The 24,007-nt window shown below is 36.0% G+C and overlaps 1 protein-coding gene and 1 long non-coding RNA gene across 2 annotated transcripts; one reads left to right on the top strand and one right to left on the bottom strand.

Moving 5' to 3' along the window:
- Positions 1 to 15,470: 15,470 nt before the first annotated feature.
- Positions 15,471 to 17,289, bottom strand: LOC108458924 (uncharacterized). Its single transcript, XM_053026734.1, has 4 exons — positions 17,286 to 17,289; positions 16,825 to 16,999; positions 16,257 to 16,707; positions 15,471 to 16,172 (listed from the first exon to the last, which is right to left on the bottom strand). The coding sequence occupies exons 1-4, from the start codon at positions 17,287 to 17,289 to the stop codon at positions 15,471 to 15,473; spliced, it is 1,332 nt and encodes a 443-aa protein (XP_052882694.1).
- Positions 17,290 to 20,251: 2,962 nt separating this feature from the next.
- On the top strand, positions 20,252 to 21,397 carry LOC108459383 (uncharacterized). The gene is made up of 2 exons (XR_001867350.2): positions 20,252 to 20,772; positions 21,068 to 21,397. It is a non-coding gene; the product is annotated as an uncharacterized LOC108459383 (long non-coding RNA).
- The last annotated feature ends 2,610 nt before the right edge of the window (positions 21,398 to 24,007 follow it).

The following is a 24,007-nucleotide window of genomic DNA, read 5'->3' as shown; positions in this document are numbered from 1 at the left end:
AACAAATCATTGTTTTGCTTTCTTATTTTGGGACTTCCATTTTTTACAAGAGTAAAAATGTCTTTTTTTTTCCTTCTGAAATGTAGCGTAAACCAAATATAGTATAATCAACAAATTTTAAACTTCCAACAAAACCTTTTGAGCCGCAGACCTCGAGATTTATGAGATGTCCAAATTATGATATCCAAACTCAAGAAAGTTATCTTCATTTTTAAAAAAATATATTTTGTAGCTTAGTATTACAAATATATATTTAAACTTATATAAGTTATATTAAGAATTCTATTATCATAAGCGTGTTAAAATTACATTTAATGTTTGTAATTGTGTGTTTAAAATAATATTCAATAAGTATATTCGAAATTAATAAATATGTAATATGTATAAAATTTAAATAAAATTAATTTAAATTATAAGTAAAATAAAATTTAAATAGATAAATATATTAAATTAAGAATATTAAACACTTTAATTATTTATAATGTTATCGTTATTCTTTTCGAATGGTATCGAGTTGATTTGTGGCACCAACTCAATCAATGATATTGTCAATACATACAATCAATAAGAGTGAAAAATTTGAGTAATAACATTGAAATATATATAAATATCAAAATAAATTTTACTTGAAGTGTTAAAGAAAATATTTTATAAATATTGGTGATATGTGTTTAAATTTTACTATATGCAATTTTTATTGGTTTTTTAAAAGTATAAAAGGTAAATACACTCGTGATAATATAATTTATTTATTTATATATGAAAAGGTATTTTATACTTTTCTTAATTAAGTTGGGACATGGTTAGTGGTGACACCAATTCAATCAAATATTTAAATATTAATATAGACATTGCTCCATTTGTTGCATATCATTTCTTTTTTCTTGTGAGTATTTAGTACAAGAACAAACCATTTAATTGCTTACTATTACATTTAAAAAAAAAAGTAAGCTACCCCATTAATCATTCTAAAATTAAGTCGTTTCTAATTTGGTCACCCTTATTTTTTTATTATTTTTTATCACGGCCGCTAAATTGGTCATTCCTCTGTTAAATTGAATGAAATGCTCTCATTTCCTTTTTTTTTTATTTCCTTTATCTTTAATTTTCTTTTTCTTTCTTTCTTTCTTATTTTTCCCATCTTCTCTCTTCTAACCAAGAAACCCTAGTTGCAGCCTTCTTAAAGGTGTTGCCACATGGTCTGTCGAACCACCATTGGCCAGCACTGTCCTGTCAATGAATGATGCAAAGGGACGCTTCTTTTTTCTCCTTATTTTCCTTGTTTTCCTTATGCTTTCTTCTCCTTACCTACGACAGTCGCTTCTCACAACCATTTTTGTGATCATCAAACATCTTCTCTAATGTCAAGACTATCGATTAAAGCCACCAAAGTAAAGCCTAAAGCCTCCTCTTCAAATCTATAGAATTAGATCTCTCAAAAAAAAAATCTCAAAAATTATGAGGTCATTCCCAAAGCTTCAAAATTTTTGTGCTTCGATCTCCTAATCCCACTATCAATATGGCCTAATATTAAGATATCTTTCTACTTTTGAAATTTGCAATGATGGTTTTACGGAAACTGGAACGAAATCTTTAAGGGAGGTGGCGGCAATGATTTTTGTGTTATTAGAAGAGAGAAGATAAAGAAAATAACAGAAGAGAAGAAAAAAATAAGGGAAAGTTTATTTTTTTTCCAAAAAATAAAAAATAGATTTAATGGTGACAGAGATGGATTTGACAATTCAGTAACCAATTTAATCAATTGCTTCAATGACATGATTAAATTAACAAAAAATATATATTGAATTTTTGAAAATAAAAACCACCTGAATAACTAAATAGTTTACAAAAAAAAAAAAAGAACTTGCTTGCAAATTCAATCTATATTGACTATTCATTTCTCTATGAAACATTTTCTCCTTTTCGAGATAACTCATAGGAAAAGGTTGAACCATTTGTTAGTACTAAAAAGGTATATTTAAAAAAATAATAATTCCTCATTATACCAATTTAAGTTGGATTCATGTACTTCACACTTTTCGAAAATACATTCCATTTGCAATTTCAAGTTGAGTTGATCATAGACATTTACGGTAATATTCTAAAATTTCTAGCTTTTTCCAATTTAATTTTTAAATTTATATTCTATCAAATTATATAGTCCTTTAGTTTAATATCATTAAAATATAATGATGTGATACTTAAAAATTGAAACATGTCATTGCTTAAATATATACAACTTTAAAAATAAATAAATATATAGTTATAAATTTATAAAAAAGTTATAGACAATCACAAAATAAATTGAGAAATATTGATAAAACTTACAGCAAGGCACTTGTACTACCAAAAGCGAAGATCCTAAAAGAAAAAAATGATAAACTGCACTATAGATCATACTATTATGCTTAATTATTTTTTTATCATTGGAATATAAAATTACAAAATAATCAACTTATTGGACAAATCAAATTGAAAACAATGTTTAAAAACACAATGAATTTTTTAAAAAAATTCTTTAAAATTGAGCCATTGTAACATTTGTCGAAACCACCCCTTTTTGAAAATTTTATAATTAATGAAAACAGGTGAATCAACTTTTGAAAAACAGAAATATGGAGTCGCCACCGATCCTTTTGTTTGGTGTGATCGGATCATCTAAGAATGAGGTTATTTTAATAAAACATTTTTAGTTTACTAAAACAACGATTTTGGTCTACGAATTTTGAGAAAATGGGTTCGGGAGTCGGTTACACATGAGGAAGGGTTAGCACCCTCACTACGCCCAAAACTGGTACCAAATCGATTAAATACTGCCTTATGTCTAAAATTAAAACTGTTTTTGAAATGTGGTTCCTTTTTTAATAACATTTGAATAACCCGAGCTGGTTGCCAGAATCTTCTTGTTTTGAAGTCCGAAAGTTTATAATTTGAAAATTACAAAAGGATGCCCAACAATTTGGTCCAACGAAAAACCGAAACCCAGCACAGTAGGGCATGATTCCTCGAATTTCCAAACATTGAACATTGCCTCACCTTAGAAAATACGAGTGAAATTCCGAAGAGATATTCGATTATTTTGAACAAACGAGAAATTGCAACCCAGCACGATCGGGTACTATTCCCCGAATTGCCAAACATCGAACATTTCTTTCGTTTTAAAGGGTTTTTAGAAAACGTGACTGAAATTCCGAAGGGATCTTCGATCGTTTAGAACAAATGAAAAAAGCGCAACCCAGCACGATAGGGCACGATTCTCACATCGCCAAACATCAAACATCCTTTGTTTTGAAAGGTTTTTAATAACCATGAGTGAAAACCTAAAGGAATATTCGATTGTTTTGAACAAAGGAGAAATCACAACTCAGCACGATAGGGCATGATTCCCGAATTGTCAAACACCAAGCATTGCTTTCGTTTTAAAGGATTTTTAGAAGACACGAGTGAAATTTTGAAGGGACCTTCGATTACTTTGAGCAAATGAGAAATTGCAACCCAACACGTTAGGGCACGATTCCACGAATTGTCAAATATTGAATATCGCCTTCGTTTTAAATAATTGTGAAATTAGCTTAAAACGTATTAATTCGATTTGAAATAAGACGAAATTAACCATAAAATTTGGATTTTATAAAACCACATTCCAAAAATCGAGTGGAAAACGATGATATAGGATGATATATGTGTACGCATCAAAATACGACAATGGAAAAATGAAGATAATACAATTTATTTAATCAACTACAAGAACTTAAATGACTAAGCATAACTAGTTTGGAAATATAACTCCATCTCAATCATGCATAGAGAATAATTAACATGACAATATGAAACAACGAATGAATAATGTAATGATAACATGCGTGGCATAATGTAACATGACTACTACTAGATACACAAAACAAAAATGCAAAGCAACGAAGTAATATGGTATGAAACTATTCCAAAAAACGACAAATAAATGGACACATAAAATGTAGGTTGACAAATTTGTATATAAAAAGAAAACTAGGGATAGATATATATAACTTTGAAATGGAAATTATAGAATGAAAGTTTGAATCAAGTTGCATGTAAAATATTTTAAACACAAATATATTTAAGAGTTGACAAACTACATGATGATTTAAATAATATATAATGCAAAAGAATAATAAGGATACAAGATGAGATATAACACACAAAATAGATTTATAAAAATATATATATACACGTAAATCTATTAAAAACATGAGATTAATAATAAGATACCTATAAATTCTTTTTAAAATAATCTAAAATTATACACATCCTTATGTCAAAACATTTAAAATAATAGACTATATATACACAAAAGCAATATAATATAAAGATATACTCAAACAACAATAATTTTATAATTACAAAAAACAATGAAATTTCCAAAATTATTTCATATACATAAAGAAAATACTTGATAAATCACAAAGCAAAAGTGTTTTAAATAAAAAAACTATTAAAGTAATAAGTGTATTAATATATACATATGATTTTAAAAGCAAGTACACGCAAAAATAACATTGAAATATATGTAGGGCTAAATTAATTTTATTATAAACTACATAGTAGATTTAAGAACATACTTGTATATGTAAGAAAACTACAAGTATAAAATGTATAGATTAAATATGAGTGTCCACAAATGTATATACATATAATGACAATAGCTCAAAAAGCATTACATGGGGTTATATAATGCAATACAAAAATAAGTTTTAACAAGGTATGTCAAACAACATAAGGTTAATATATATATAATAAAATTAGCTTTAATACAAAGTATACGTATATATATACGTATATATACGTATATATATATATATATATATAAACAAGTGGTTATATGAGAATGTTAAAATAACTTAATGCACAAAGAAATTCAAAGTGACTTTACAAAACAAAACAAAGTTGTGCATGTACAAATATACATGTATATAGAAAATAAAATAAAAATATTAACATAATAAAAAGAAACTTCAAAACAATCGTATGAATAAACAGTTAAGAATACAAGTTATAAACTAAAAGGGTTTAATTAGAATCAATCCAAAATCAAAGGGATAATTTGAAAACAAAACAATAAAAAAGGGACTAATGCGTAATGCGCGCAAATGCACAGGGGCTCGATCTGGGAATATCCTAGGCTCCCAAAACGCAGCACACACATACGGATCAGATTGCAATAAAGCGCAAATCGCAAGCCTAAATCAAAAAAAAAAGAAGAAGACGCATAAGGCCTGCGCGAATATGGAGGACTTGGTGTGCAAATTCCCCGCTCTGCATGAAAAGGCGCGGATCTGGGTTGCTATCCGGATTGACGCTACGACCTTCAATATCCCCAAACGGCGCCGTTTGGTTCTTTGCCTAAAATTTTAAAGAAAACGAGTGGCATTTTGCCATTTTCTCCGATTCTGTGCCAAATACCCACTTGTTAGGGTTTCAAAGACCGCAACCTTCACCTCTAAGGCCGACTCTTGGGTTTCACGGCACTTAATGTGCCTCCACCGCCGAGACCCAAGGCTCCCCCTTTTAATTTTGTTTCCACACCGGAGGGACTCACGCCTTGACCCGTAGGCATAATCAGGTAAACCCTTCTCCTTTTTTTATTTTCTTATGCAAAAAAAAAAAACACATGCAAACTTCAAAGAAGAAGATCCATTCCAAAAAGGAAAAGAAAAATGAGATTTGAAATCACCTTTCAAAAAATATCGACTTGATTTTTCGTATTTTTATATTTCTGTGTGCTTAATATGCGTGTGTTCGTAAGTAACCATTACAAAGATTGAATTGTTGGCTTTATAGCCGAAAAGAAATTAAAAGAGGAAAATACAAATAATTTCCTATTGGCGCCATTCTCGCCGCTATTTTTGTTTCCTTTCGCAGTACAAAAGGTCGTGGGCGTGTGTCTGGTCAGATCTTGGCGTCTGAGGTTGTTGACGTGGAGGCACGAGCGTCATTGAAATTGTATCGACCGTTGAGGGTCGTGGCGAAGAGAGAACCCTAAGGTTCTAAAGTTGTAATTTTTTGGGCCTATCGGGCCTATATTTGGGTCTTGGGTCTTTAATCATGTAACTTGGACTGTTATAAGACTTGGGTTTTATATTTATTTATTTTGTATTTATTTTGGGTTTCAAAGGGGCCGGGCAAATTGGCCTATTTACAGCTGCCCCTCTTTGTTCATTGTCGTGTAACGAGACTAGAGCAAAGACTTCAAAGAGGGCAAATTTTGCCCAGTTTCACTGAATCATGACTTTTTTCGGTGCTTCTTTTCTTTAAGCAACTTCAATATGCCCTACTGCAACTTCAGGGAGGCCCGATTCACATGTTTTTATCCTGCTCTACTGCAACTTCAGAGAGATAAAGATTCTGACTTCGATTTTTCTCCACTGCAACTTCAGGGAGACAAGATCTACCGAATTCAACCTACTCCACTACAACCTTAGGGAGCTAGGTTGGTGGTTTAAATCTGCTTCACTGTAACTTCAGGAAGCCAAGATTCACTGTTTTCGATCTGATCTACTGTAACTTCAGGAAAACAAGATCTAAAATTTCAGCCTACTCCACTACAACTTTAGTGAGATAGGTTGGTGGCTTAAATCTGCTTCACTGCAACTTCAGGAAGCAAAGACATGTAGGATTCGCCAATGTCGCTACACTGTCTTCTAAAGACATGATTTGTACAATTGGTTTTCCTTTATATGTGTATGTCAAATAATTAGGATGCCATGATCGAAATGAGTCAAGTACTTCTAACTAAATGAATGATTATGAATGTAGAAATGTCATGAGAGTAATTCCTTTTTAAATGCTTAAGGTATCATTGCTCATAGTTCATGCGGGTTCTATCATTGAGTGCTATCGCGTCTTCTTGTCTAGCTGTCTTCTTTGGCAGAAAATTTGAAGAAATAATCACAATTAGGAATATTCTTTTTCGAATGTTTCCAACTTTTGAACCTGGTTAGTCCTGACTAGTGGCCCTGTTTCAGGTCCTTGTACTATTTAGAGACTTTCCAGAGCAATATGCATAACATTTTTTGTGTGAATATTACATGTCCAAAAATCGCGATTTCAACAAGAATGCTCGAAAGAGATTATCATAATGGACAAAATGGAATTTTATTGAGTAAAACTCGAAGTGAATACATGAAACAGGATAGCAAATCTGCTAAGGTACAAAATAGAATGAGAAAAGAGGTGCCCTAGATATCGCAGCACGAGTTTCACTATTCCAATTTCTCAAAGGCTCATTCGAACCAAATGTGTATTCAGAAGATCCTGCGTATTTTGCTGATGCTCCAAAATGTACTGTTATTCCCTCTTGTTAATTTTGAGAGGACAAGACTACCGCATGCCTTATACTTAAAATTTGAGCTGCCCATTTTTCGGGTTTTCAACTCAAAATTCCTTTTGGTCTCAAAGTGCCCTTTGCGGGTTTTCACCTTAGCCTCTCCATCTTCTTCTTCTTTTTTTTTTTTTTGGTCATTGAGCTCCCTTTACGGGTTTTCACTCTGGCCCCCTCTTCTTTAGGTAAAATATTTCTTGACCGAATCTGAATTTATAGGATTGGGCAAGTTTTTACCATCCATCTCGGCTAGAATCAATGCTCCTCCAGAGAAAGCTTTCTTCACCACGTAAGGCCCCTCCCAATTAGGCATCCATTTTCCTCTAAAATATTTTTGTATGGGAAGGATCTTTTTCAAGACCAGGTCTCCCTCATAGAATTCTCTAGGGTGAACCTTTTTTTCGTAAGCCCGCATCATTCGTTTTTGGTACATCTGACCATGACGGATAGTCCTTAGCCTCTTTTCTTCAATCAAGTTCAATTGATCGTATCGAGATTGGATCCATTTTGCGTCATCCAACTTTAACTCTTACAATACTCGAAGGGACGGGATCTCGACTTCGATCGGCAAGACTGCCTCCATTCCGTAGACCAAAGAGAAAGGGGTTGCCCCAGTTGAGGTCCTGACTGACGTTCGATAAGCAAAGAGGGCAAACGGTAACTTCTCATGCCAATCTTTGTAGGTCTCGGTCATCTTCCCCACAATCTTCTTGATGTTTTTATTGGCTGCTTCCACTGTCCCATTCATCTTCGGGCGATATGGTGACGAGTTGTGATGTCTGATCTTAAATTGACTGCAGACTTTTGCTATCGTACTGTTGTTCAAGTTTAATACATTGTCAGATATGATCTCTCCGGCATTCTATATTGACATATAATCTTTTTTTTTAGGAACCTGCTTACTGCCGACTTCGTAATACTAGCATACGAAGCGGCTTCTACCCATTTGGTGAAGTAGTCGATAACCACAAAGATGAACCGATGCCCATTAGAAGCCTTAGGTGATATTGGTCCAATCACATCCGTACCTCACATAAAGAAAGGCCATGGAGAAGTCATGACATGCAGTGGCAAAGGAGGCACATGAATTTTGTCTCCGTAGATTTGGTACTTATGGCATCTCTTGGCGTAATTGTCACATTCTTCTTCTATAGTGGACCAGTAGTACTCGAATCTCATAATTTGCTTGGCCATTGTAAAACCATTAAAGTGTGTCCTACAGACGCCTTCATGGACTTCTTCTAAGATTTTCTTAGCTTCTACAGCATCTACGTATCTTAATAGTACTTGATCCTTTCTTCTTTTGTATAAGATCTCCCCATCTAAGATATAGTCGATGGCCAATCTTCTCAGCGTCCTTTTGCCATTCTCACTTGCCTGGTCGGGGTCCTCAATATTCTTCACGTATTGCAATATATCGTGATACCAGGGGTGATCATCTTTTTCTTCATCCTCTTCAATATTATAACAGTGAGCCGGATTTTCATAAATACTCATCCGGATGGGTTTGACATCTTCTTGTTTGTTCACCTTGATCATGGAAGCTAATGTGGCCAAAGCATCGGCCATCTGATTTTCGTCCCATGGAAGGTAGCAAAAAGTAATGTCATCCAACTCTTTGACCAATTCAAGGACCAGTTTCTGATAGAGAATCAACTTGGGGTCTCTGGTCTCCCATTCTCCCTTAAGTTGATAAATCACTAGTGTAGAATCCCCATACACCTCTAGCACTTTAATCTTGCATTCTATGGCTACACGGATACCCATGATGCACGCTTCGTATTCCGCCATGTTATTCGTACAATCAAAATCCAATTTACTAGTGAATGGATAATGATCTCCATTTGGGGATACCAAGACGGCCCCGATTCCATTACCCACAGCATTTGACGCCCCATCGAAGTTTAGTTTCCAAGGAAGTTCTACCGGAGCACTCTCTGCAGTGGTAGCAACACACATCAGGTCTTCATTCGGGAAATCGAAGTTCAAAGGTTCGTAGTCTTCCAAAGCTCTACTAGCTAGAAAATCCGCTATTGCACTCCCTTTTACTGCTTTTTGGTTCACATAAACTATATCGAATTCAAAGAGCAGAATTTTCCATCGGGCCATCCTTCCATTTAAAGTTTTTGACTCCATCATGTACTTTAAAGGGTCCAATTTTGAGATGAGCCAAGTGGTGTGATACAACATATACTGCCTCAGCCTTCGGGTTGTCCAAATTAGGGCACAACACAACTTCTCTATCGGCGGGTACCTTGTTTCACATTCCACGAACTTTTTACTAAGATAGTAAATAGCTTTTTCTTTCCTTCCTGACTCATCATGCTGACCAATATGCATCCCATGGAATTCTCAAATACTACCAAATAAAGTATTAATGGCTTATCGGGGTTTGGTGGCATTAGCACCGAAACGTTGGATAAGTATTGTTTGACCTTGTCGAAAGTCTTTTGGCATTCTTCATCCCATTCACCTAGGTTCTATTTCTTGAGGAGGCGGAAGACAGTATCACATTTCTTGGTTAGTTGTGAAATGAACCAGGCAATGTAATTTAATCTTCCTACAAAACCTCGAACCTCTTTCTGGGTACGCGGCGGAGATAGCTCTTGTATGGCTTTGCCTTTGTCTGGATTGATTTCGATCCCTTTCTCACTAACCACGAATCCGAGAAGCTTTCCAGACTTGGCTCCGAAGGTACATTTGACCGAATTGAGTTTTAACTGAAACTTCCTCAACCTTAAGAACAATTTTATCAGGACTTGTATGTGCTCCTTCTCTGTTCGGGACTTTGAGATCATATCATCGACATACACTTCGATTTCCTTATGCATCATATCGTGAAAGAGGGTTACCATGGCTCTTTGATAAGTTGCCCCCGCATTCTTCAGTCCAAATAACATCACTTTGTAGCAGAATGTGCCCCACATAGTTACAAATATGGTCTTCTCCATGTCTTTAGGATGCATCTTGATCTGGTTATATCCGGAGAAACCGTTCATGAATGAAAACAATGAGTGTCCTGCCATGTTGTCCACTAGGATGTCAATATGGGGCAGTGGGAAATTGTCTTTCGGGCTGGCTTTATTCAAATCTCTGTAGTCCACACACATTCGCACTTTTCCATCCTTCTTAGGGACGGAGATGATATTGGCTACCCAATATGAGTATTTTACCACCTTCAGGAATCCAGCGTCAAACTGCTTTCAAACCTCTTCTTTTATTTTTAGCAAGACATCGGGCCTCATTCTTCGGAGTTTTTGTTGAACTGGCTTACATTCTTCCTTTATAGGGAGCCGGTGCACCACGATATCAGTGTCCAAACCAGGCATATCTTGGTACGACCATGCGAAGACATCTATGAATTCTTGAAGCAATTCCACAAGGTCTCGCTTCATCTCCATGGTGACATAAGTTTCAATCTTCACCTCTTGACCCTCTCCTAAGCTCACAATTTCTACTGATTCCTTGTGAGGTAGGATTTGCTTCTCATCTTATTCTACCATTCTCAACAAATCAGGGGATAGGTTACAGCCTTGGTCATCTTCGAAATCCGGAGAATCCTCCATGCACACATCTCGTTCAAAAGAAAATTCTAAGTCACTAGCAGTGTCACTCGTATCATTGATATCTGGGGACCTATTATGAGGATGGAAGCAGATACAAATAATTAAAAGAATTTAAAACATTTATCTGTATAGTATGATTATGAATGACGAATGAAAGAATATTTAGAAGAATGTTTCAAAAATAAAAGAATTCGAAAGTAATCATTTGTATGTTTATGAGAGAATATCTGTTCAAAATGATAATAACCATGCATTTTATTGAAATAACGTTTTTAAACATCAGCCTATTTCACAAAAGATTCTTATTACTCCTAGGCCTAGAGCAATAAGTGTGTTTTGGACATTACTCTGAGTCTGTTCTAAAAACTACAGGAATCTCTTTCGCAGTCCAGTTGTCCAGAACAATTCCAGGTGTGTAGGGGCAAATGCCCGACAAATTTTCTTTTCTCGTCTCCTCTTCGTATGTGGCGTTGATATCCAAGCTTTCTAGCCCTTCTTCTATGGCTCCCTTCATTGTTGTACCTCTCTTAGGATGAATGATTCCTCCGGACACAAAGGTTTTCGATATGTGGGGGAATATCATTGGTTCCTATTTGATTTCTTCCCCCGTTAACCGTGCCCTCCTTCTCTCTTGCTTCTTTTCCAGCTCTTTTCTCCTTTGTCTTGCATCTGGCTTAAATCCTAAGTCAAACGGTCTCTCTTGTCCTTCAGCATTGGTGTTTCAATCCTTCCTTGTAGATGTTTCTCGAGTCCTCTTCCGGGTAGTGCCCCCATTCCAATCGTCAACTGTAGGCTCATCCTTGTGGTTTTGGACAATTTTGGCACCAGAATCTTGCTTCCTTCTGCGATGAAGGTCGCATTAACAAATTCCAAATATCGAAATAAACATTCGATTGCTTCATCATCCGTCTCCAAATAGGGCGCATTATTGCTCACAGTTGCAATGATATCCTCTTCAGTATTGATCGTTATCAACCTCCCCTCTAATACCAGCTTCAACTTTTGATGCAACGAAGAAGGCACTGTCCCAGCTGAATGTATCCAGGGCCTCCCCAATAAGTAATTATATGAGGGCTTGATATCCATTACTAGGAAATCCACCTCATATGTGTGTGGCCCGATCTGCAGAGGTACCTCGATTCTGCCCATCACCCTTCTCTCCGTGCTGTCAAATGCTTTCACTATATTCTAGCACTCTTTCATGTGAGAGCTGTCTACAGATAATCTGTTAAGTGTAGTCAAGGGCAAGACGTTCAAGGTCGAACCATTGTCAATCAGTACGCCTGACAGCGTATACCCTTTATAGCGCGTGGTGATATGCAAAGCTTTAGTTGACCCCATGCCCCCGGGTGGTATCTCATCGTCATTGAAGAAAATATAATTGTCGGCACTGATGTTGCTAACCAAATGGTCCAGTTTGTTAACGGAGATACCGTTGGCAACGTATGTTTCATTCAAGACCTTCATCAATACGCTGCGATGAACTTCCGAGCTTAGAAGCAAGGCCAGCATCAAGATACGAGCCAAATTTTTACGTAGCTATTTCACCACACTATATTCGCTATGCTTTAAGAATTTTAAAAACTCCTTGGCCTCCTCTTCATTAACTGGCTCATTAACAGATTTGGTCGTTTTTTCCTTCATTTCTTCGACCACTGAGGCTTTTCCTTTTATGGGCTGTGTCTCCTCATTTGCTGTATCATACCATCTCCCACTACGTGTATAGGAGCCCCCATCTTGGTCCCCTTTTGAAGCAACAACCAGGCTTTCCTTTCTCGAAATCGTCACATTACAATCATAATTCCATGGGACCTTTTTGCTGTCTTTGTAGGGGAAGACTGCAGGTCTTTGGATTATGACCCTCGGTGGCATTTGTATTCCAGGTCCATTATTTTTAGGTCTCGATACGATAACCATAGGATACTTTGCTGTTTGATTCTGTGCCGTCGATTCTCCCTCCAGCGCACATATATCTCCCCCTACGGGGTCTTCGGTCTCTTTATAGAATTTCATTTCCTTATTATCCATCATGTTCTGTACTAGGGCCCTAAATTCCACACACTCTTGGATTTCGTGCCCCACCTTATTGTGGAACTCGTAGCAGTTCCTCTCTCTTTCAGATGCTTCTCTTGAATCCAACACAATCAGCCCTCTCTTAACCATCTCCTTCCACACCTATCTCAACGGAGTCCTGACTTCCGCAACCTCACACTTAATCCTCTTGTTTTTGCCTTCGCTTATCCCATTCACTCCTTGGTCGGTATGATTGGGAAGCAAATTTCCTGCTACATTGGGTACGGCTGGGTCGTCAAACCTCACGATCCCCATCTTAATGAGTCTTTCGACTACTTTCTTGAACGCGGTACAATTTTTGATTGAGTGCCTGGTGATTCCCGCGTGGTATTCACATTGGGCATTTATGTCATACCATTTGGGATACGGGGGCTGCAATGGCTTCAGGTACAAAGGAGACACTACATGAGTGTTGAACAGGTTCTGGTAGAGCTCCCTATACGTCATGGGTATAGGGGTGAATTGTGGCCTTTTTGTGTTCTCCCTTGCGTTGGATTCTTGTCTTACAGAGCTACGTTGATTGGTGGCTACTGTCTTTGGCTGATTTACGGTAAGTGACTTGAACTGACCCTTGTTGAATGTGCTCGTGTTGTTCATTTCATTATCTCTTTTCCTCGGGGTTGACTTCCTGCCACTCTCTCCTGATTCTATCTTACAGCTTCTAACAGCATTTTTGATCATTTCCCCCGTCATCACTATGTCAGAGAAGCTCTTGGTAGCGCTTCCCAACATATGCATGATAAAAGGGGCCTTCAAGATGTTGATAAAGAGCATCGTCGTCTCCTTTTTTAGAAGCGGCGGCTGTACTTGTATGGCCATTTCTCTCCACCTTTGTGCGTACTGTCTGAAGCTTTCATTTGACTTCTTCTCCATGTTTTGGAGAGTGATTCTGTCGGGGGTCATGTCTGTCACATGATTGTATTGTTTCATAAAGGCTTGAGCCAGATTCTTCCACGAGTTAATTTTAGCTCTGCTTAATTGGTTGTACCACTTAGACTCCGCCCCGACCAGACTATCTTAAAAGCAGTAGATTAATAGCTGGTTATTATTAACGTATCCCGTCATTCACCTGCAGAACATAGTGATGCGGGCTTCAGGGCAGCTTGTTCCATTGTATTTCTCGAATTCGGGCATTTTGAATTTAGGGGGAAGGACTAAATCTGGGACCAAACTCAGGTCCTTAGCATCAATCCCTTGATGATGATCCGCACTTTCCATGGCTCTGAATTTCTCCTCGAGCCATCTACACCGTTCTTCCAATTGTTTTTGCAAATCCATCCCCGTCTTTTCTTCTTTAAAAACTTGATCCAAATCGGGAACGGGCGGATAGTTCGGGTTGTTGACAAAGTTAGAGCCTGAGCTGGTTTGGAAGTTCATCGGTATTGAAGTTCCGGTCTAAACCTGCTGGGGCATGATTGTGACGGATGGTTTTGGTAGATTAATCTCGGGCTTTATCGGTACATGTGTCAGAGTAAAGCCAGGGGGGTATTGAGGACCTTCATTAGTTTCCTCAACAATATCCATGGGGCCCTTTCCCTTATCCGTTCCTCCCAATAGCAATTGGGATAACTGAGTCATCATTTCCCTTTGGGATTCCATCATTTGTTCCTTCATCTCTCACTGAATCTTGGCTAGCTACTCTTGCATCTGAGACTGCATTTGTTCTTGCATGTCCTTTTGCATTTGCTCCAATTTCTTGAGTCTCTTATCCATTGATTTTTTCCTTGTACCGTAGGGGTGGTTGGTTGGTTGGTTTTCGTTGGTTTCCAGGTTACTGAAGTGATTTTTAATTAATTAATTAGGAACCTCTTATGGCCTTTAATGCATAATGATATGATGTAATGCAAATGCATGAATGTAAATGAGGCATCAATTTTGATTCAATTCCCTTTAGAAAATTTTACTTGAAAATAAAATCTTTTACATAAAGTTGAGTTACAGATAAAATTTCGCTCTAACACTCAAAGTCGTAATTTTTCTAAGCAACGAGGCCAGCTCTTGTCTGCGATCTGACACCAACTCATACTTCACACTGAGTGTGTCTGCCTGTGCCGCTAAAGTTTGCAAGTAGTCGGCTACCTCCTGAATCTGGGTTATGGCTTCCCCCATAAGGTAATCTCTGTTTTTGACTTGGTCTTGCGCATGGTGAAGCTGCTCTTTCCAACGATCCTCGTTTACCTCAAAAAACTGGATCCGCATCTCACAGTTTTTTAGTGACACCTCTAACTCTTCTATTTTTCCTTTCATTTCTTCTATCTTGCTCAAGCTTGCCCTCAATTCCATTGCGGTGTTGCGGTTTCGGTACTGATGCAAAGATTTCTTAAGTTCTACCACTTTAGCCTTTGATTCACCTCGCTCATTTCTACTTTCTGACAGACTCTTCTTTAATCTTCGTTTCGTGCCTGAGCTTCTCGAAATTTCCTTTCCCACCGGTCGGTATTGGTTTTTTCTTCTCGAATTTCATAGCGCCATTATTCGGAAGACTTCCCTAAACCTGCAGTCCTCATAGATAGGCGCAGCTTCTTGTAGTCTGCCTTCAAGCTGTTTAGATCTTCTTCAGCCTTAGCTTTCCATTTTCTCCACTTTTCAGCCTCTGACCTCTGGACATCAGCGTCTAACCTTAGGTGCATCTTTTCTTCCTCCAATTGTTCGATCTTCTTCCCAAGTTTCGAACTCTTCTTCTCAAAATCTTCCCTTATAATTTCCAATTCTGACGGGGCGACTTGTAATTGTTCCCCCATAGGTCGAGCACTTTCCAAGCTTAGCCTAGGAACATTATCATTAACCCTCTTCTTAAACCATCCGTCATACTCGGGCGTTACCATGGAGTCGATGGCCAACCTCTTTATCCAACAAATTTGCTTCCAAGCATCTGATAGCTCCCGAACTTTCTTCTTATAGTGAGCACCCTTAAAAGAGAATTCACTCTGAGCAAGTCCGTAGGTCGTGGGTACAAACTGCCTCAACTTATATTGCCTCAGCGCAAGTAATAGAGTATACCCGGTAGCTCCCCAAATTCCTAACAACGACACCCAATCAAAGTTACCACATTGGTACATGATATCATCAGAAACTATCCAATAAGCTCTCCACTCGATATCCCCCTCCTTGAGGTTCTGAATAATGTCTATCCACTTCTCCTCCGAGATATTCTCTCTCCTTTGTATAGCTACCTATTCTTTTAACGGGGAATAACCCTCGGAAAAGACCCGATAGGAAACCTTGTCTACCTTCCAAAAGTGCCCATGAAACCATACTATCAGTAATTGTTCACATCCAATAAACCGCCCCTCGCCTGTCTTCCGGCATGAGCTCAAAGATCTGAATGTCTCAGCCAATATCGTCGGTACCGATGTGATTCCCTTCTCAAGGCAATCGAATAAGTCAATGACTGCCTCGTCTACGTGCCTCAAAGCCTTAGGAAAAATTACCAATCCGTAGATGCTTAAGGCGAAGATGTCGTTCCTCTTTCTTTCATCTGGATGCGTCAAGATCAAATCTCGCAAATTCTCCCAAAGAATACATTTACTATCTCCTTTTTGTTGAATCCGAGCAGTGACCCAAGGCTCGCTCATCCCTGAAATACTCATCAATTTCTTCACGAAAGCCTGACTATTAAAAACCTGGGCATAAGTCTTTCGGACCTGAATTTTTGGACACCTGAGCAGAGTAGTGTATTCCTCTATGGTAGGTACTAAATCCACTTCTCTAAAGGTGAAACACTTGTACACAGAATTCCAAAACTAAACTATAACCCGAAATAGATGCTTGTGCACTCTAATGTCTAGCAAGTAGGATATATCACTGTAGCTTTAGTAAAACAACCGCTTGATCCCTTCATCCCAACTAGCCCAAATGTCTCTCAACTCTTGCAACTCATTCTGTACTACATTGACACGAATGAAATCCTGCAACTCCGATATATACCCTTCTGCCAAGCTATCCCCTCTCTCTGATTGTAGCCTCTCCGACCATGCACGAACGGATGAATTATCCTCGACTTTACTAAGAAATTCATTCTCCATGTCAAACTTTCTAACTTAGTAATTGAATACGGATTAACACCTCCTTTAATATGCAATGTCATGCAAAAAAAAACAATCAAAACAAAACACAGGTTAGTATCAGATAATAGCGATAAAATGCAAACACATAAATTACAACGCATATATGGGTAAGTACTAAGGCTCGACGAGGCTCCACCGAAGGATAGCTCCTAAGGTTCATTATATGTGGTTCGGTTCTAGAGATAAGGTACCCGAACCAGCAGATTCCTCAATCTTCACCCATTATAGGCTCATATAGATTGAGTTCGGTTTGGGGGGATACATTTCCCTATGACCATACGGAGATGAAAATCTCACGAAATCATAGGTACGGATGTACCCCGGAAGCAATCCACTAGCCTATATGGAGGTGAAAACCTCACGAAAGCATAGTTTCTTACTCCCACTTAAAAGGTGTGACCACAGCGGTCATGCAATGAAATGCAGTACTATTCTACGAGATCCGAACCATAACAATCATACAAATGAATGCAATCATGATTTTCAAAACAAGTTTTCGATTTTCGACAGAAGGACAGCAAATAATCGATTTTATGGCTAGACTTTCTTAAAGGTTCCCCAGTGGAGTCGCCAAGCTGTCGAAACCACCCCTTTTTGAAAATTTTATAATTTATGAAAATGAGGGAATCGACTTTTGAAAAACAGAAATATGAAGTCGCCACCGATCCTTTTGTTTGGTGTGATGGATCACCTAAGAATGAGGTTATTTTAATAAAACATTTTTAGTTTACTAAAACAACGATTTTGGTCTACGAATTTTGAGAAAATGGGTTCGAAAGTCAATTACGTATAAGGAAGGGTTAGCACCCTTACTACGCCCAAAACTGGTACCAAATCTATTAAATACTGCCTTATGTCTAAAATTAAAATTGTTTTTGAAATGTGGTTCCTTTTTTAATAACATTTGAATAACCCGAGTTGGTTGCCAGAATCTTCTTGTTTTGACGTCCGAAAGTTTATAATTTGAAAATTACAAAAGGATGTCCAACAATTTGGTCCAACGAAAAACCAAAACCCAGCACAGTAGGGCACGATTCCTCGAATTTCCAAACATTGAACATTGCCTCACATTAGAAAATACGAGTGAAATTTCGAAGAGATATTCGATTATTTTGAACAAACGAGAAATTGCAACCCAGCACGATAGGGTACTATTCCCCGAATTGCCAAACATCGAACATTTTTTTCGTTTTAAAGGGTTTTTAGAAAACGTGAGTGAAATTCCGAAGGGATCTTCGATCGTTTAGAACAAATGAAAAAAGCGTAACCCAGCACGATAGGGCACGATTCTCACATTGCCAAACATCAAACATCCTTTGTTTTGAAAGGTTTTTAATAACCATGAGTGAAAACCTAAAGGAATATTCGATTGTTTTGAACAAACGAGAAATCACAACCCAACACGATAGGGCATGATTCCCGAATTGTCAAACACCGAGCATTGCCTTCGTTTTAAAGGATTTTTAGAAGACATGAGTGAAATTTTGAAGGGACCTTCGATTACTTTGAGCAAATGAGAAATTGCAACCCAACATGTTAGGGCACGATTCCACGAATTGTCAAATATCGAATATCGCCTTTGTTTTAAATAATTGTGAAATTAGCTTAAAATGTATTAATTCGATTTGAAATAAGACGAAATTAACCATAAAATTTGGATTTTATAAAACCACATTCCAAAAATCGAGTGGAAAACGATGATATGGGATGATATATGTGTACGCATCAAAATACGACAATGGAAAAATGAAGATAATACAATTTATTTAATCAACTACAAGAACTTAAATGACTAAGCATAACTAGTTTGGAAATATAACTCCATCTCAATCATGCATAGAGAATAATTAACATGACAATATGAAACAAATAATGAATAATGTAATGATAACATGCATGGCACAACGTAACATGACTACTACTAGATACACAAAACAAAAATGCAAAGCAACGAAGTAATATGGTATGAAACTATTCCAAAAAACGATAAATAAATGGACACATAAAATGTAGGTTGACAAATTTGTATATAAAAAGAAAACTAGGGATAGATATATATAACTTTGAAATGGATATTATAGAATGAAAGTTTGAATCAAGTTGCATGTAAAATATTTTAAACACAAATATATTTAAGAGTTGATAAACTACATGATGATTTAAATAATATATAATGCAAAAGAATAATAAAGATACAAGATGAGATATAATGACAAAATAGATTTATAAAAAATATATATACACGTAAATCTATTAAAAAACATGAGATTAATAATAAGATACCTATAAATTCTTTTAAAATAATCTAAAAATTATACACATCCTTATATCAAAACATTTAAAATAATAGACTATATATACACAAAAGCAATATAATATAAAGATATACTCAAACAACAATAATTTTATAATTACAAAAAACAATGAAATTTCCAAAATTATTTCATATACATAAAGAAAATACTTGATAAATCATAAAGCAAAAAGTGTTTTAAATAAAAAAATATTAAAGTAATAAGTGTATTAATATATACATATGATTTTAAAAGCAAGTACACGCAAAATAACATTGAAATATATGTAGGGCTAAATTAATTTTATTATAAACTACATAGTAGATTTAAGAACATACTTGTATATGTAAGAAAACTACAAGTATAAAATGTATAGATTAAATACGAGTGTCCACAAATGTATATACATATAATGACAATAGCTCAAAAGACATTACATGGGTTATATAATGCAATACAAAAATAAGTTTTAATAAGGTATGTCAAACAACATAAAATTAATATATATAATAAAATTAGCTTTAATACAAAGTATACGTGTGTGTATATATATATATATATATATATATATTTAAACAAGTGGTTATATGAGAATGTTAAAATAACTTAATGCACAAAGAAATTCAAAGTGACTTTACAAAACAAAACAAAGTTGTGCATGTACAAATATACATGTATATAGAAAATAAAATAAAAATATTAACATAATAAAAAGAAACTTCAAGACAATCGTATGAATAAGTAGTTAAGAATACAAGTTATAAACTAAAAAGGTTTAATTAGAATCAATCCAAAATCAAAGGGATAATTTGAAAACAAAACAATAAAAAAGGGACTAATGCGTAATGCGCGCAAATGCACAGGGGCTTGATCTGGGAATATCCCAGGCTCCCAAAACGCAGCACACACGTACGGATCAGACTGCAATAAAGCGCAAATCGCAAGCCTAAATCAAAAAAAAAAAAAAGAAGAAGACGCATAAGGCCTGCGCGAATATGGAGGACCTGGCGTGCAAGCCTAAAAAAAAAAAAAAAGAAGACGTATAAGGCGCATTCGAAGGCCTGCGCGAATATGGAGGACCTGGCGTGCAAATTTCCCGCTCTGCATGAAAAGGCGCGGATCCGGGTCGCTATCCAGGTTGACGCGCGGACCTCCAATATCCCCAAACGGCGCCGTTTGGTTCTTTGCCTAAAATTTTAAAGAAAACGAATGGCATTTTGCCATTTTCTCTAGTTACAGGCCAAATACCCACTTGTTAGGGTTTCAGCGCCGCAACCTTCACCCCTAGAGCCGACTCTTGGGTTTCACAGGCACTCAATGTGCTTCCACCGCCGCCAAGACCCAAGGCTCCCCCTTTTAATTTCGTTTCCACGCCAGAGGGACTTCGACGCCGAACCCGTAGGCATAATCAGGTAAACCCTTCTCCTTTTTTTATTTTCTTATGAAAAAAAGACATGCAAACTTCAAAGAAGAAGATCCATTCCAAAAAGGAAAAGAAAAATGACATTTAAAATCACCTTTCAAAAAATATCGACTTGATTTTTCGTATTTTTATATTTCTGTGTGCTTAATATGCGTGTGTTCGTAAGTAACCATTACAAAGATTGAATAGTTGGCTTTATAGCCGAAAAGAAATTAAAAGAGAAAAATACAAATAATTTCCTATTGGCTGCCATTCTCGCTGCTGTTTTTTGTTTCCTTTCGCAGGTACAGGTGCGTGGCGTGTGTACGAGGCTGTACTGGCGTACGAGGGTTGTTGACGTGGAGGCACGAGCAGCGTTAGGGCTGTACGGCGGCTGAGGGCTGTGGTGCAAAGAGAGAGAACCCTAGTGGTCTAAAGTTGTAATTTTTTGGGCCTATCGGGCCTGTATTTGGGTCTTGGGTCTTTAATCATGTAACTTGGACTGTTATAAGACTTGGGTTTTATATTTATTTATTTTGTATTTATTTTGGGTTTCAAAGGGGCCGATCAAATTGGCCTATTTACAACATTGATAGCAATAAATCTCTTACATGAATTATATCTACATTTTCGAATTTAAAGGACTTAGCTGTTCTTGGCTTTCTACCCAGAGGCAAAGCTAGGGGGGCTGGTAGGGGCCCCACCCCCCTAAAATAATAAATTATTATTTAGACTCTTTAAAAAATTTTAAAATTTTAAATTAGTAAAGGTAAAATTGCACTTTGGATCCCCTAAAATTATAAAAATTTAATTTAATCCTTTAAAATTATAAAGATATAGACTATAAAAAGTTAAACTTTCATTCAGCTTCCCCTAAAAAATTGTTTTGGCTTCGCCCCTATTTCTACCATTCACTCTTATCCACTAATCTTAACCTCAATTTGATAGAGTGTGGGCTCTATTCGTAAATCGATGAAAACTTTAATGAAACTTTCAGAAGTTAGAAATAGAAGATGAATTCTATCAAAATATAGAATTTATTTTGGGAAAATAACTTGATTATATTTGGACAGAGTATATTATGGAAGGAGTATCTTTGACCTAACCCTTAGTCTATTTATAGAGAAAATAACAAGAATCTCAGTCAAACAAAGTGTAACCAAAATAATAATATTTTAATAGGAAAATCGACTCCTGCTAGGAAAGTATATGTAAGGGTTAGTAGCACACCTTCTATTGGGCTAGGGTTTGCTCCCCACTCTATTAAACAGGGCCTTGTTGGGCCTCATAATTTATTGGGTCAATTATATGTGTTATTCGATTTTTAAATCAATTCATATAATTTATCCAACTCAATAAATATATTTTCTATGCCCAAAATTATTATTTATTCATTTAATTAATTAAATTATTTTCTCAACCTAGTTCTAATTTCTTTAAAGTCATGACAATTTTATCATACTAGAATTTACGAGTAAATGAATTTATCAACTTGTTCTCATAAAACTATGATGAAATTGATTTAATTTTCACTTCGAACTTTAATTATTTAATTATAAAAATTAATTAATAATTCAAAAAATTAATTAATTTCCAAGCCATATCTTGTTTATAACGAGAAAATGCATTCATTGTGAATGATGATACATGCAATCTATTTATCTAGTTCGTTGTTTCACAATTTCATGTCATTGATTAATGCAAATCATCATGGTTATATTGAGCTAGCAGAGGGACCACTTAGACATATATAATTAGAGTTCAAAAAATTGTAATTAAGTTTCGACTCTTAGTCTATTACTTACAACATTATTGAATCATTGACTCATCCTACGAAAGTGTCATGACTAAGCTCTCCCTATTATATACCATTATGAAAACTACTATATCAATTGTTTGTCTAATGACCATGTCATATGTGTGTTACCCTCATAGGAAATCGTAAACCTCTTTGTGATAAAATTTATTCTCCCAATATGATCTTATTTTATCTTATGATAATCATTAGTTCTTCTTTCATGAAAAAATCAATTACTAGCATATACAAATTAAATCATACATCTTATGACAAATGACCCTGATCACGTTACTTTTTCATCTGTCATGTAATGCCATTGAGAGATATCATTTACCCTTTATTGGGCTATGAATTTCATTATTGTAAGGTTTTTAATTCTAGTTTCAAGCATGAATGGTCAAATTTATGCAGTCAACTATAGATGGCATTCTTCGTAAACTCTATGGCATACTTATTCATACGTATATGCGTGGACATGCTTCTCGATTTATCGTTATTCATACAAACATAATATTTGAGAATATGAAAAGCAAAAAAATTAAACCGACACTAACTAGTCAAAATTTCCATGGTTTCTTCCTAAGGGAAAAATTAAAGTCAAAATAAAATAAAATTTTATCCCAAAGCATACTTTGGGTCTTCATGAATTAGGTCGAAGTCCCAAAAGTGAACACAAACCCTAAAATCCAAATTGTTGCCTCCACTCGTTGTCTCAAACCATCGCTATTGTTGTTTCTCCACCGATATACCTATCGACTTCAATTGCCACTCAGTGCTACTTGACCTTACTGCAACTAGCCTTTATGCAAGAAGCGTTCTCACTATCTGCTAGTGCTAGTACTGCTCCACACCTACCCAAACCCACTAGGTTGCCCCATCGATAGTTTCCAGTTCCTGCATACAGCGTGGGGCATGAGACCCCTACTACTTTCTACTTAGGCTGCTGTTGGGAGTAGTGTTGGATCTCGTACCCTAAGTCTAGCATTTTTGTTTATGTTCACTTTTATTTTCTAGTTTCAGTCATGAATGATTAATATATACATGACAAGTACGTGTGACATTTTTTCCTAAACTATATGGCATGTTTATCTCATATGTGCATGACATGCTCTGGCAATTTTATAATATTCAAATTCATTTATTCATAAAATCAACAATTTTGATTCTCTCCAATTTTTCTTTTAAGGGAAAAAATCGAAGAAATGAATAGGAATTGTACACCAAGTAGGGTTCCAAGAAAGGGAGGTGAGTCATATTTGACCACAAAGCATCTTTTCATCATCGTAGTTCTTACAGTAATCAAATAACCTAAAGAAGTGAATGGAACAATACAACACATGTATTTTCTCATCAATACAACACATGTATTTTTTCATTATCACATTTCTTATCTTTAATCGGTCAACTGTGGATCATTTCATACATACATATTACAATTATATCATTA

Source organism: Gossypium arboreum, chromosome 4, assembly GCF_025698485.1.
Source record: "Gossypium arboreum isolate Shixiya-1 chromosome 4, ASM2569848v2, whole genome shotgun sequence".
In the NCBI taxonomy this organism is placed as follows: Eukaryota; Viridiplantae; Streptophyta; class Magnoliopsida; order Malvales; family Malvaceae; genus Gossypium; species Gossypium arboreum.
The sequence above is the reverse complement of the archived record's forward strand: the minus strand, read 5'-3'. Positions and strand labels throughout refer to the sequence as shown.

Coding starts and splice junctions, on each gene's coding strand:
- LOC108458924 (XM_053026734.1), bottom strand. Junction 16,708..16,824: donor TGGGATGAAGGGATCAAGCG/GTTGTTTTACTA, acceptor TTTCACCTTTAG/AGAAGTGGATTTAGTACCTA. Junction 16,173..16,256: donor GATGTGAACAATTACTGATA/GTATGGTTTCAT, acceptor TTAAAAGAATAG/GTAGCTATACAAAGGAGAGA.